At 33.6% G+C, this 14,318-nt stretch overlaps 2 protein-coding genes across 2 annotated transcripts; both read right to left on the reverse strand.

The window, feature by feature from the left end:
* Nucleotides 1–6,880: 6,880 nt before the first annotated feature.
* LOC110027737 (pentatricopeptide repeat-containing protein At1g71490-like) lies at nt 6,881–8,509 on the reverse strand. The gene has a single exon (XM_020729276.1). It carries the CDS (start codon nt 8,507–8,509, stop codon nt 6,881–6,883), a length of 1,629 nt encoding a protein of 542 aa, XP_020584935.1.
* Nucleotides 8,510–9,189: 680 nt separating this feature from the next.
* LOC110027741 (pentatricopeptide repeat-containing protein At4g35850, mitochondrial-like) lies at nt 9,190–13,786 on the reverse strand. The gene is made up of 4 exons (XM_020729282.1): nt 13,712–13,786; nt 12,900–12,977; nt 12,022–12,120; nt 9,190–9,440 (listed from the first exon to the last, which is right to left on the reverse strand). The coding sequence occupies exons 1-4, from the start codon at nt 13,757–13,759 to the stop codon at nt 9,339–9,341; spliced, it is 327 nt and encodes a 108-aa protein (XP_020584941.1). The 5' UTR covers nt 13,760–13,786; the 3' UTR covers nt 9,190–9,338.
* Nucleotides 13,787–14,318: the final 532 nt, after the last annotated feature.

Consider the following 14,318-nt stretch of genomic DNA (forward strand, 5'->3'; position numbering starts at 1 on the left):
TATTTTCTGTACTAAATGTTATACATGTTAAAAATCAAGTTTAGGGGTAGGAAGAAAAATAAAAATTTAAAGTGAGTATACTTCCTTTTAGTTTAATATTATTGCAAGCGTTTTAGGCTAGATTTACTTTCTCCTGCAGTCATTATATCCCGTTTATGAATGTATATGAATTTGATAGAATGTTGTAGTAAAAACTTTTGTGTTGTGTTGTGTTGTGAACTGAATCTGTAATAGTAACTGCAGACTTTCTCTTTTTCTGCATTTTAAGTATTTTCAGTTTAATTTGTCAGTTTAGTTTTTTCCAATTTTTTATATTTATATTTTTAATTCTCAACAAGTTCTGTAGAATATATTATGTTTTATTTAATGCTTTAAAGCCTGTATGAAGTTTTACTGTTAGTACCTGCAATACAGCAGAGCCCAGTGACCTACAGTATATCAGAGCCCAGTTTTGTAATCAGAAATCCTCTAAAGGTCAATTTTTATTTTCATACATTTATTATTTTCTCTCACTTGTTAAATTTTATATTCAAAATATTTTAAAAGTCATTTAAAAACTTAAGTTGGGGGAATAAAAAATATTTTTAAAATCACTTAAAAACTTAAGTTTGGGGGAAAGAAAAATTTCTTTTGAAAAGGAGTAATCTAATAACTATATTTTTTTAAGTAACTATATTTTTAAAATTAATTTAACATGATATGGGATATTAAGATTTAACTTTAAATGAATATACATATGTTTATAAATATTTTGGTAAATTTAGGTAAAAAGTTTTTTTTTTTTAAATGAAGGTCAATTCTAAAGTTAAAAATATTTGGTATGATAAGGTAAGACTATGTTTTTCTATTTAAAGTAAAGAAAATAGTATTTTTGAAGTACTAAGAATTTTAGAGTTTCATGTAAGAAGAAAAGAATGAGACTTTATGAAAAAACCATAAATTAATATGAATTTATAAATTAAAGAAAGGTGTGTGAAGAAAGACAAAAAGTTTTGACTTTAAGAAGAGGATAGTGAAATTCAAACTTATTAAAGGCTATCCTGATATAATAATCCTCACTTGAAAAAGAAAAAGAAATGGAAAAGAAATGATTTAAAATATCCTAACATAAAAGAAAAGAAAGAAAAAAGAAAGTAAAAGAAAAGAAAAATAAGTGAGGAGAAGCTTGAGGAGATGCCTAATCAAAAATTGGCTTCACTTGAATCAACTTAAAGAATGTGCTTTAGTACATTTTCTAAACTTGTATTAGATTATTAGTAGCATTCCTAGTAAAGTTTTCATGAAGTTCTTTTTTATATGAATGTTCTAAATGTCCTTAATATGATAGATTGTAATTCTTCTTGAAAAAAATAGAAATTCAGAAATCTTAAATTTGACTACTAAGTATTCCTTGACTTGGAGTTTGAATCTAAGTTATTAATGGTTTTTTCTAAAATTTTGCTATTCTATTTCTTAAACTATATTTCTTAAACTAAAGTTTCTTTAAGAAATCCCCTTATGATATTGAAACTATCTTTCTATTAAAATGTCTTGAAGTTTATGTAATAAAAGTGTCACTTGAGGAAAAGTAATATTTAACTTTGGGGGATTTTGATACACCAAAATAATGTACTGTTTTAAGTACCTATTTTATGCTTATTTTTAGTGATATTGCACTTTAAAGAAGGCTATTTTTATGTTTTTGCTGCAAGTATATCATTTTTAGGCATTTCAAGTAAAAATGGTAAAAAAGACGAAATTTTGAGTCAAAACAACGAATTTTGTGATTCTGGTGCATGATGCGTCAGATCAGCGTATGATGCGCCAAAATCCAGAAAACTGGCACATGATGCCCCAATGACGACTTTTTCAAATTAAGGCGGTTCGAGATGATTTTTTGTGTGAATTTCAAAGGACACTTGTTCTACACATCTATTGAAGTAATTCAACGCATTTAGACAATTTAGAATCTTCTTCTATGAAGGGATATGACTCTTGGATTAAATTACACATCTTTTAAATTCAAACTAGTTAATTTTTTAAGGGAATTTTGAATTCCTTTCCAAAGGAGGCAGCCCAAAATAATAGAAAAAGACTTCATAGACTTGAAGGAGGCTTTTGGGTGTGGCGTAAGAGAGAAAGAAAGGGGGTGTGAGTTAGAGATAGAGAGAGAAGAGGAGAATTTCTTTTAGGGTTGTAAGAGGAGAGGGAATGTGAGAGATTTCTTCTTCATTAAAATTCTAAGAGAGAATTGAGAGTGATTTTAGAGAGAACGCCTTGGAGAGAACTTCTAGGGATTTGTTCTAGGGATTTGTTTGGGATTTGTTTGGGATGGATTGTGAGATAATTTGTATTTTTATTTCTTTTGTTTCGTAAACTTATTTTTATATATGAAATCCGTGTTTTATCGTTTCCTCATCATGAATTATGAGTAGTCTTCTTTATCTTTCTCCATACTTTGAGATATGGTTTTATGAAGAATAGATTTGTTTTCCACAGTTTTAAATGATAATAATTTGTGATGATTTGAACTTCGATCTTCATTTACTTTTCAATCTGACCAAATAAAATGTTAAAACTTGTTTTAAAACTTGTTGAGATACATTTGTCCTTAAATGAGATATGCCTTCTACAACATACGGAGAATCACATTTAATTTCATGGGAGAGTATGTCATCCATAGGATTGGGTGCAAATAAATAGAGAAATATATTTTGTTGGATGTAGAATTAAAGATTTTAAGGTGACAGATTAAAATCCTCAATTTTGCCCACTTGATTGAAAATTAATGCGAGATTGTTAGCCCTCATGGGAGGGAGTAGTGGCAGCTATAGGTGGCAGCCTAACCACGAAATTAGGGACCAAACTCTGAGCACAAAACAGTGTATATATATATATATATATATATATATATATATATATTTAAATGATTTCAATTTCTTCACAATCCATATACTCATTGTAAAGGAGAATGATGCTTTCTTAAATTTGAACTTTCCTTCACAACAAAAAATTTTTACTTTTAAAAATTTAGTATTTAGTTTAGTTTAACTTATTTAGTCGTACATCTGCATTTTAATTAACATTCACTTGAGTAGTTAATTTTCAAACTTCGCACTTTACTTTTACTTTTATTTTTGTTTTTGTTATAAAATAATTTTCATAATTTACTTTAGAATTTTCCAACTTCCCTATAAGATCGATATTTAGCTCTCCATTAGAGCTGTTTATTACTTGAGTGATATGTATACTTGCGTCGAAATTAAAGGCGATTTGACAGTTTAAAAAGAGTTTTAAAAGATAAATTATTTATATAAAGAGTATTTTTTTGGGGATTATATTGCTTGTTTGGGGATTATATTGCATATTTATTATATATCTGTCGTGTGTAATTTTGTAATATTGAAAAATATTTACAAAATTCTCACACTAAATCTGCCCGCATCACTGCTCGATGTGGCAAATATGGTAGCTGAAGGAGGTGACATCGCCCTGGAACTCTTGAATTTGCTTGACCATGGAGTGAGGGTAAGAAAATGCCAAAAGATGGCCAGGGGTGACTTTTTTGGAACTCTTGTAAAATTGGATACTAACCTTGGTGATAGTACCCTTGTGGGAGATATACTCCTCTCTCCTAACTACTTTGACAACAACTTATTAGCAGAGCACATAAATCAGAGTCGAGTGCCCGATCTCGACAATAAAGATACTGTGATCCATACAAAGTATGGATCTTATGTAAGTCAGTCGATGTTGATCATCAACGCTATATGGATCACACAGTTTAACGCCACGTGGTCCCAATTTACCTTGCTCATGTGTGAGATTGGTAGAAGCCTAATAGATATGAATTGGTACCAAGCGATGGATTCTTTGATTAGCCTGCGAGTGGAAAATTCAAGGGCTTCCTCTCTCGCACCTTCCACGAAACTCAGAAATTTACGTGCTAAGTAACACAAAGTATCATTTTAATTGGGTCCTTCATCGAGTAATTTATTGGAACCATCAACGATAAATCCAGCTAAGTCGTACATGTGGTTGATTGTTAAGGTGTGAAAAGGGATCAAAATGCCCCTCATGAAAGCTCGGTGCTTCACGTGCGCATGAGCGTTGGCCATGAATTCACAGACTAATGAGATGACCGTGAATTTGGGCATGATAACAACAATTTTCCAACCCTGGTTCGCAATTATATCCTCTACGACACTACCCTGAGTTTCAAACCCACGCTTCGGCATAAGCTTTTGGTATTTCAAATCCTCCATGTACCTAAACTGGGTTGTGGTGTTCATAACCTGTTGAGCTTCATACATCTCGTTAGTGTGGTGCTTTCCCATTTCAAAACTGCACTCATGGTTAAGTAACAACATAAATTTCCTATCATTTGCATGAGGATTCACTTGTGGGCCTCAATACACTTGATTTAATGCCTCGATGTCGGGCCATGAAGCCGAAGGTTGTGGTAGGTTTCTCTAAATGTGTGAAAGTGCATTCACAGGGGTACAATAACCACTTTTGGCATTGCAGCGCTAACTCGAAGTGTCGTGATGCTTCACAAATTTCTTTGGCGTTGCAGTGCTGCCATTCGGCGCTGTGACGCCATATCTTATTTTTTAAGGGGAGTTGGACCGCCTCAAAACATCCGCAGATTAAGGGTCTGTTTGGGGTAGATGCGGCTTATTGAATAATCTGCTGATAAGCTAGGTGCAATGACTATTATAAAATTTTATTTTTTTGAAAAAGTCAGACCGCTGTCAATAAGCTGCCCTGCAACTAGATAAGTGTGGTGTGAAAACGTTGTTTTCTGCGTTTTGAAAATGCATAAGATGTCAAAATGCAGTTTACCCAAACATGTTAGGTGCGTTTTTAAAACACCACCGCACCAAATAAGCTGCCCCAAACGGGCCCTAAGTTTGATTGTGTTTTAGATGGGGTTGGTCACTATGATGCACCAAAAATGATGCCAATATATCTAATAGGCAAGTGTGTATGTATCATATCATGATTCTAAACAAGGTTTTGAAAATCAGACAAATCGGAGTTCAATCGGATGACCTAATAAATCATAAATATATTTAGAAATGACAAAAATAATATTTATAAAATAAATCATAAATATATTTAGAAATGACAAAAATAGTATTTATAAAACACTCAATTCCTATGTATTTAAACATCTAACGCCTAAAATTCAATTTTACATTTCATTTTATTTATGCATTCTCTTTTTAAAAATAGTAATATTTTATATGACATGGATGATTTTGGTGGTATAAATTTTAAAAAAATAGAGTTTATGCGTTAGATATGTAAACAAATAAAATTGGGTCACATATATTTAAATTAAATTTCTTCATACTAATAATGTTTTTGATGTTATATGAGTGATTTGGGTGGTATAAATGTACAAAAATAGAGTTTAAGCGTTAGATATGTAAATTACATAAAATTGGAGGTATAAATGTGAAAAAATAGAATTTCCGGTCTAGGAGTCAAATTGGGTGATTTTTGCCTGTTCCAAGCCGGCTCAAACCTTTTCAATGTGGGGGCAGTTTTTAAGCCAACCCGAACCGGACCACCAGCCGATTCACGGTCGAACCAATCCATTCACGCCGGTTTTCTAAACAGAGGTTCTAAGGTAATTCAGCCGGGCATAACCCAAAATACATACTTACTTCTTCCCCTTTCTTGGTTAGCATACAAAAATTTTGCAATTAGTTGTTCATTTTTCTTCACTCTTGATATATTAAACGCATATCAAGTCATGAGCTTCTTTGACATTGGCCACAACTTCATTTAAAATAGTCTCATACAAGTCCTTTTGATTACATATACATGCTTATGAGTCCGAGTAGTTGATTCAACCTTGTATATAAATATATAAATCATACCTTTATTAGTTGAATTTTAATAAAATAAAATAAAATAAAGTAAATTTGCACAAAATCAACGTAGCTTTCTAGAACATTCTAAAACATACAAAATTGGGAGCAAAAATATTTATGCGTGAAATACTAAGAGGTGGATGGTAAATTGGAATTTAGAATGATTTAATTTCTAAGCACGATCATTTAAATTTAATTATAACAAAATTAGTTAATGTTAATTAAAGATACAAGTAATATGCTGCCACATCAAGGTTATCGTGGGGTCATTGACGTGCAATCGCGGAGGTTATTTGGGGTTATTGTGGAGGTTAATGCACGGTTATTGAAATGAAATTACGGGGGTTATTGGAGAGTTATTGGAGTGAAACCGCGTAGGTTATTGAGGGGTTATTGAGTGGCTATTGCGGCATTATGAAAGTTAATACCTCAATAACCTCTCAATAACCCCCCAATAATCCTCTTAAATAATCTCTGAGGTTCCACTCCAATAAACTCCCTGATTATACTTTATATTTTTTATGTGGGTCTGATATAACACGCATGACGACATATTACTAGAGTCCGCAGATAGAACTACGTATGTACTCCATATGGAAAATTTTTCCGTGTGTGGAATCTCTCTCTCTCTCTCTCTTTATGATATGTTATAATGTAGAATCTAAATTAACGATGTCCAATTTTTTTCTCGAAGTAAGAGTCTATAAGACTCTAAACATTCAAATATCTTTTTATATTTTTACAATTAATTGTGCTATTAGTTGCAGCCATCCCAAACATATCCAGAATACCAAAAAAAATCCTCTAACAATGAAAGAATATCTCAATAACTCTAGAACATAAATAATGAAAATTCTAGTATATTCTTCATTTTGTGCATATGATAATAAAAAAAAAATGAGATAAACTATCAAATTGGCATATTTTCTCAAATCTTTGATCACAATATTCTAATAGAACCCAATCTAAACATGCAACAACCTAACTGCCACGACAATCCATCTCTCCATAACAGATCAGCCATTACAGGCACACAAACCTCCCCCATGAATCCCATGGCGACGCCAAACTGATTGAATCACCTCGATCAAAATCTCGTCCGGCTCAATTCCTCGACTAACCATCTCATCTATCAGTTTCCGCACGACGGCCCCCTCTCGCCGCGCGGCGTAGCCTGCAAGGAGGGCGGTGTAAGAGATCCTGTCATGGCTTCCCATCCTGTCGAAGACCTTGCGGGCGACCGAGAGTCTTCCTGACTTGCAATACATATCCACAACAGAGTTTGCAATGGGAAGATAACCCTCAAAACCATGTCTTATTGCATAGCAATGAAGCAGCTTACCAAGCCTTAAATCTGCACAATCAGCACAAAGGGCTAAGAGAATTACAATGGTTGTTTGGTTTGGCTGTGTTCCCGATTCGATCATCTGCTGAAGAACCAAAGATGCTTCATTGACATCGTTTAGTATTGCAGATGCGGCCATTATGGAGTTCCAGGTGACGACGCTTCGAGCCAAGCAATTCTGGAAGATGATGTGAGCGTAGCGAAGGTTTCGGCATTTCAAGTAGAATGAGATGAGGGCATTGCTGATGTTTTCAAACTCGTTGAAGTTGCTTCGAATCGTTAGGCCATGAATGGCCTTCCCTTGCTTCAGATAATGGACTTCGGAGCAGGCTTTTAAGGCAAGGAGTAAGGTGACAGAATCTGGAGAAGAAGGAGGTGATATTTGTCTGGATTGAGAGATCAATGTGAGTGCTTCGCTGTAATAGTTGGAATGGATAAGGCCACAAATTATGGTGTTGGAAGTCACGGAATTGAGCAAGAAACCCCCAATCCTCATCCTTTCCAGTAGTTCGGAGAAGTCGTCCCATCTTCCCTCGGAGGTATAGGCCAGAACCATGGAGTTCCAGCTGATAATGTCTCGTTCAGGCATCTCGTCAAACACCTTCCTGGCGTTATCCACTGCACCGCATTTGGCGTACATGGCCAGTAGAGCATTGTAGACGAATAAATCGCAGTTTGAATTGGTGAAATCTATATTGAGGTGGATTTGTTTTCCCAACCCGAGATTACGAAGTTCACCGCAAGCCTTCAGAATGGAGGAATTAGTGAACTTATCTGGCTTGATTCCTCTATCGAGCATCGTCCTGTAGCTAGAAATCGCATCTTGCCAGCGCTCTTTTGCAAGATAGGCGGAGATGAGAATGTTCCACGGGAAAGCAAGGGCCGCGGTGGAGTCTTCGACTGCGGCGCGGGCGCGATCGAGAAGTCCGCAGGAGGCGTAGAATGCCGCGATGCGAGAGACCGTGAAGGGGTTGGCCGGGAGGAGGCCGAGCGAGAGGGAAAGGGCGTGGAGGCCGGATCCATGTGAGAATGAGCGGAGGGCGGAAGCGGAGGCAAGGAGAGAGGAGATTGGGTGGTCGAGATGAGGAGAGAAGGGATGGGAGAGGAAGCGGCGGAGGTGGGAGAAGGCGATGACGGCGGCGGAGAGGCGGTGGTAAGAGGAGAGGTATCGGATGGTGGCGACAAGACGCTTCGTTCGCTTCGCCGGCGGCGGTCTGCGCCGCCCTGGTTTTGAGCTTGGGGAGCACCTTTTGATTTGCTTGAGGGAACGGGAATTCGGAGGGAGGATGGTGCAGGGCATTCGAGGGAGACCATTTCCAAATGCTTGGTTTCAGAAAGAAAAACTAGTGAAGTGAGCAGGTTTAGAAGGATTAAGCGTGGGTTTTGGGGTAATTTTATTAGCAGCTCTTTTTTTATTTTATTTTAAATTTTTTTTATTGGGGCACCACCCAATTCATATGTATATACATATATAACACAAACTTCATTTTATTTAAATTTATACCATCCAAATGTTTAATAATATATATATACTATATATGTATATATATATATATATATATATATATATACATGTATATATATATATTTATATATGTATGTATGTATGTATCCTTCAACCTTAGCTCAAAGGTTGAAGGAAAAAACCCTTTCTATGTGTTGGGCATTGATCCAACCACAACCCCACCTATAGAGTTGGTCCCTCTAATAGTCATTCGAAGAAAACAACCGCCTAAGACGGTTGAGATCGAGTCATGATTAACAACCGCCCATCCTTAATACGAAGATACTTAGCTGCTCCAAGAGCACAAGGTGACCGACAAAACACATCAACGATGAATTTCACCACTAGTACATATTAATATTACAATATCATATCTTTCACTCACACAAATATTATATTTCGCACCGACTTGCAAAATCTTGAGATTTTTATGAGTAGAGTTAACATACAAAACTTCAAAGTTTACTAAGCGCAACTTATGCCATTTTAAATATCATGACATAAATTTAATTTTAATAACATTAGAGATATCACAGCATATTACCACAACAGGACTGCAAAAAAGCAAAATAGAGCTACACAAAAAAAATGTCCAAAAGAAATGAAAATCATCCTTTGCTTCGAACTAGAAATTAAAATTTCTTCTACTACCAATTCTCGTCGATAGATCTTCATAAATGCGGCTAACCTTCACGATTCGGGGGTCATCCGGCGGTATTGGCCGAGCCTGAAACAAGAAAATTGAATAAATTACTAAAGCTTGAGCAAATAAAGTATTCCGTGAGAGTTAGCAATCCAAATAGAAGACAGAAAGTATTTGTTGGTAAATATGTTAAAACATACTAAAAAGAATAGAAGACAGAAAAAAGACTAACACTAAGTGTTGTATAAGTTAAACGGATTGATGGCTATGTCAAAAAAGTAATTTTAAAAAAGGATTTATTTTTAGAGAATTTTACATATAAACACAAATACACAATTCTTACGTATTTACATATCTAACACCTAAAGTTTTAACATTTTGGTGTCATAAACCTATGCATGAAAAAGTGTAATTCATTTCTTAAGAACTTAGTAATAGTGATATTTTTTACATAAGGTTAAATATTTGAGTAGCATACTTGTAAAAATGAAAAGTTTAGGGGTTAGATATGTAAATATATGCCTCATTTAAAAAACAAAAAATAATAACATAAAAAACGCACATCAAACAAATATATTTAAAAATAACATTGATACCAATCATACCCTAAAAACAATGGCCCAAGGTTAAATTTGTGTAGTGCTTTTTCTTAAGACAAAATTCAAACAGTAAAACTTAATAGTAAATATTTTGAGAGGGAAACTTTCTACATTGAAAGAGACAGCTTGAAAGAGCAAGAAAATGGCAATAGAATGCAAACAACATACAAAATGTCTGTGATGCATAAAATATTTTTAGTGCCTTGATTTTTTTTGGAAAATTTACATACCACGGTATTATTTTGTATTTACATATTAACATCAAGAGTTTGATATTTACATTTATAGCACTTTGTCATGAATTTATGCATGAAAAGGCGTATTTAAATTTTAACAAGAGAGAATAGTGGTATTTTTTATGTGATATTAAAGATTAGAGTGTTAAGTCTATAAATATTAAAGTTAAGATGTTCAGGCAAAGTATTCAGTCAACATAAACATGACTGAGTTTGTAACTACAGACTAGACAATGTTATATTCAAGGATCTATGATTACTCCCACTATTAATGGTTATTTGGCATCATACTTTGTCTCTATTGTTTTTTTTTTCTTTTTTATTTTTTGTCATGGCGGGGGGGGGGGGGGGGGGTGGAGGATTGAAAGGAGAGAGGGAGAAGAGAAAAAGAGGATTTGGAAAAATTCTATGTTTATTTTATTGCAAGCAATAGTGCTTATTTATAGCCATTTGCAACAGCAGTAGTTTTTATATACTTCCTAAACAAACTCCATAGAACGAAGCCTATTTACAGATAACAAAGGTAATTATGACAGACTTTAAAATTAAATTTATCCAAGGAACTTTAAAATTCAAACTCATCATAATTCTGCTGTAATCAAAATTTCAATCCAATGTTCTACATTTCCTACCTTCCAATCATTGGTCACCAAGCCTAGCAATGTTCTTCTCGATCTTAATTGTGTGATCCACGATTTACCTTGTCAAGGATTTACATTGGAAAATCAGACTACTAAAACTGCAACAAATACAATCTTTTCAAATGATTTGATGACCAAGTAATGATTATTAGATGATATAGTTGATCATGTACTAGATCTAATGATCAAATCAGAAGGCCAACTATAGGGGAGTCTGTTTTACTTGATGTTGATAAACAGTTAGTGTTTGACTCATAAAGCAACTCAAGCTTCACTCATTTATTAACTAATGAGCTGAACATGAACACAATAGCTAGCTTAATTTCTAAATAAATTTAAAACAACAAATCTTTGTTCATTTGTGTTCAACTCATTAAAGGTTCACTCTACGAGCAGCGATGCAGGGCTTTATTCATCAATTGCATGCTGCACAAGCTCATAACAAAGTGATTGTGATGTGTTGCCTCGTATCAACTGTGGCTCAAAATGAAATTCCAATTCAAATTATATGGTTTAATTCAACATGTATCACAATAACTAAGCACGAACGTCACACATTCACATTATTTTTCATAGTCATTGAGTTATCGTCCATTGGTTCTCCATTCCCTTCCACAAGAACTAGCCACTTCATGATGGTAGCTCTTTTCATGCTCTCTAGCTTGCTAATTTTCTTAAATGCATTGTGTTGGTTCTTGTTGTTAGCACCAGTTGCAGTCGAAAAAACAGAGAACTTCATTAAGGTCAGAGAGCCATTGCCCAACCTCAAATTTTTATTTTCCCCCTTAACAAAGTGCTATTATTTAAAAGTTTGACTACCCTCGACTTACAGATTTACTCAATTCTCAACCAAAAAAAAAAAAAAGTGTAACTTAACCTTAGTCACAACAGTCCTCAATTAACTAAAATAAAATATCAAAGCTTTCACAATACTCGTCTACTTATGTTTTCTTATAAATTTGGAATTATCATACTAGGTGTTTGTATTTTCTTTTTCTCTAGAAAGACTAACTTTATGTTTTTTTTAATCATTCATTCAATATAATTTAATTTAATTAATTAAAATTTTGTCTTCCTTGCAAAAAAGAGTTAGTTCTACCCCCTATCTTTAATACATGCAAAAAATAACAACAGGGCAAATATAGATTCAAAGCAGATTGATTTGAAAAGTAATGCAAATTTTACTTACCTTTAAACCGTTGTAATAGGCTTCTACTGCAGGAAATGATACATTAACTTTGCGGCTTTGAAGCATATCCCATATATAATTTGCATTGACATAATTACCCTATATCCATATAAACAAAAAAATTAATACAAATTTCCCAAAAAATTAAAATAGAAAAAAAAAAATCACATTTGTTTAAAATCACTTTTGTTTTTGTATCTATCTTTCATTCATAGTTATTCTGTTTAAATTTTGATTTGACATAAAAAAAACATTTGATCTGTTAAAATAAAAAAAGTTCTGTTCATATTTTGTTTTGGCGGCAACCAGCACATAGCGAAGGTGAGCCGTAGTCTATATGGTGTTAGATGAGACGGGCATCCAGAGACAACAATGAAGTTGGTTTATAGCGGGTGGCGACCAATGGTCATAGTAGAGGGAGGCAGAAGACAGGTGGTAGAAGGCAGTAACAAGCAAGCAGGCAAGCCACAGTAGCAGCGGCTAGCAACCCATAATTAACAAGCAGCAGAGGTGGGTCATGAGCGGTGGCTGGCAGCAGAAATAGTTGTTCTTAAAAACACCCAAAACATTTAAAAATTATTTTGAAAGTTTTTGAAACTAAGTGGATTTTCTTTTAAAATTAAAATGAACAGTATTACAAAAATATGTTAAATAAATATCTTCTAAAAAAAAGAAAAATAATCCCAAATCAGCCTCAAGTGTTTTACAAGAAATAACCACTTAGAATAAATAACTGTCCGTTAGACCACCTCTCCTAAAGACCCAACTTGAACATGCTTTGCAATTGTTTTCTAGAAAAAGAACTCTCACAGAAAGGCCAATGGCAGCTTGCTTGTTTTCTAAGAAATGCATCATAATAGTGACATCAATCCACTTACCTCATCTTTCGCAGCTGCAAGGAGAAGCTCACTCCCCAACTTGGAGTTCAAAAAAAATCCTCTAGCATTCATTTTCTCCTGCCAAAGAAGGTAAAGCTCATGATAATAGTTTATTTAGGTTAGTCATAGCAAGCTTTTACTTCTATTTTTACAAGTTACTTTATTATTATAATGGTCATTTATGCACATGCAACCCAATTCCTATGAATTTACATATCTAGCATCTAAACTTCATTTTTTACATAAAAAAAATATAACAATTTTAACTTTTAAAAAAAAAACTAAAATACATTTTTTCATGCATAGGTAATGTATGTAGAAATTGAAGTTTAGGTGTGAGATGTAAAAAGATAAGAACTAAGTGGTAGTCCCCATACTCCTTTAATATGGGTTAATATAATCCTCGGATAGGACTATTTTAACCCCCATTAAAAGATACTAGGGACTAAATTGAAACTTTAATGCGCTTTGGGACTAAAATAACTCCATGTAAAAATTCAAGGGACCATTTGACAGTTCTCTTATTATTATGGGGCATTTACATACATAACACCCAATTCTTATGTGTTTACATCACTAACATCTAAACTTAGAATTTTACATTAATAGCACCCAAATCTTTCATATCAAATTAATAAAAAAAGTAAAATGCACCTTTATATGCATAGCTAAGGTGGCTATAGGAAAAAAATTAAGTTTAGGAGTTAGATATGTAATTACATAGGAATTGAGTGGTATGTATGCAAATCTTTCTCCCTATTATTTGTGTATTGGTGCAACAAGTTTAACAACAAAGGAAAAAAAAATCTTACAAGATAACCAAAAGCAAGTTCCATCCGTTCCGGCTTCTGATCCAGCATTGCCCCTTCTATTAAAGCCTAAACAATGAATAGTAAGCACGGGATAAAAAACTGATTCATGAGCTTTAAATATACAGCCGTTGGAGCAGGATACAAAGTACCAAAGGAACATAAAAATTCTACAATCAAAGAAAATAAGTGAAGACATTTTTGAATTGTTAGATATATTAGCATTTGTGGGGATAGCCAACTAATCAAACAATCAGAAAATAAACTAAATATGCTTCAGACTAAAAAACAAGGGAAAAAAGGATGAATGATTGAACAATTTGCGGGCTATTTGTTTTCTTTTTTTTTTGTTTTTGTTTTATTTAGTTTATATTTTGATATGAAATAAAACATATTCACTACATTAAAATAAAATATGTTATATTTTTTAGGGAAATGTACATATAGACCAAAAAGGATGAATGATTGAACAATTTGCGGGCTATTACAAAGGATGAATGATTGTGTTAAAATAAATTATGTGTTTAACAAGTTTAACAACAAAGGGAAAAAGGATGAATGATTGAACATATAGAACACAATTACTATGTGTTTACACATAAAAATTGTG

The sequence above is a fragment of the Phalaenopsis equestris genome, unplaced genomic scaffold (genome assembly GCF_001263595.1).
Source record: "Phalaenopsis equestris unplaced genomic scaffold, ASM126359v1 Scaffold000438, whole genome shotgun sequence".
Taxonomy (NCBI): Eukaryota; Viridiplantae; Streptophyta; class Magnoliopsida; order Asparagales; family Orchidaceae; genus Phalaenopsis; species Phalaenopsis equestris.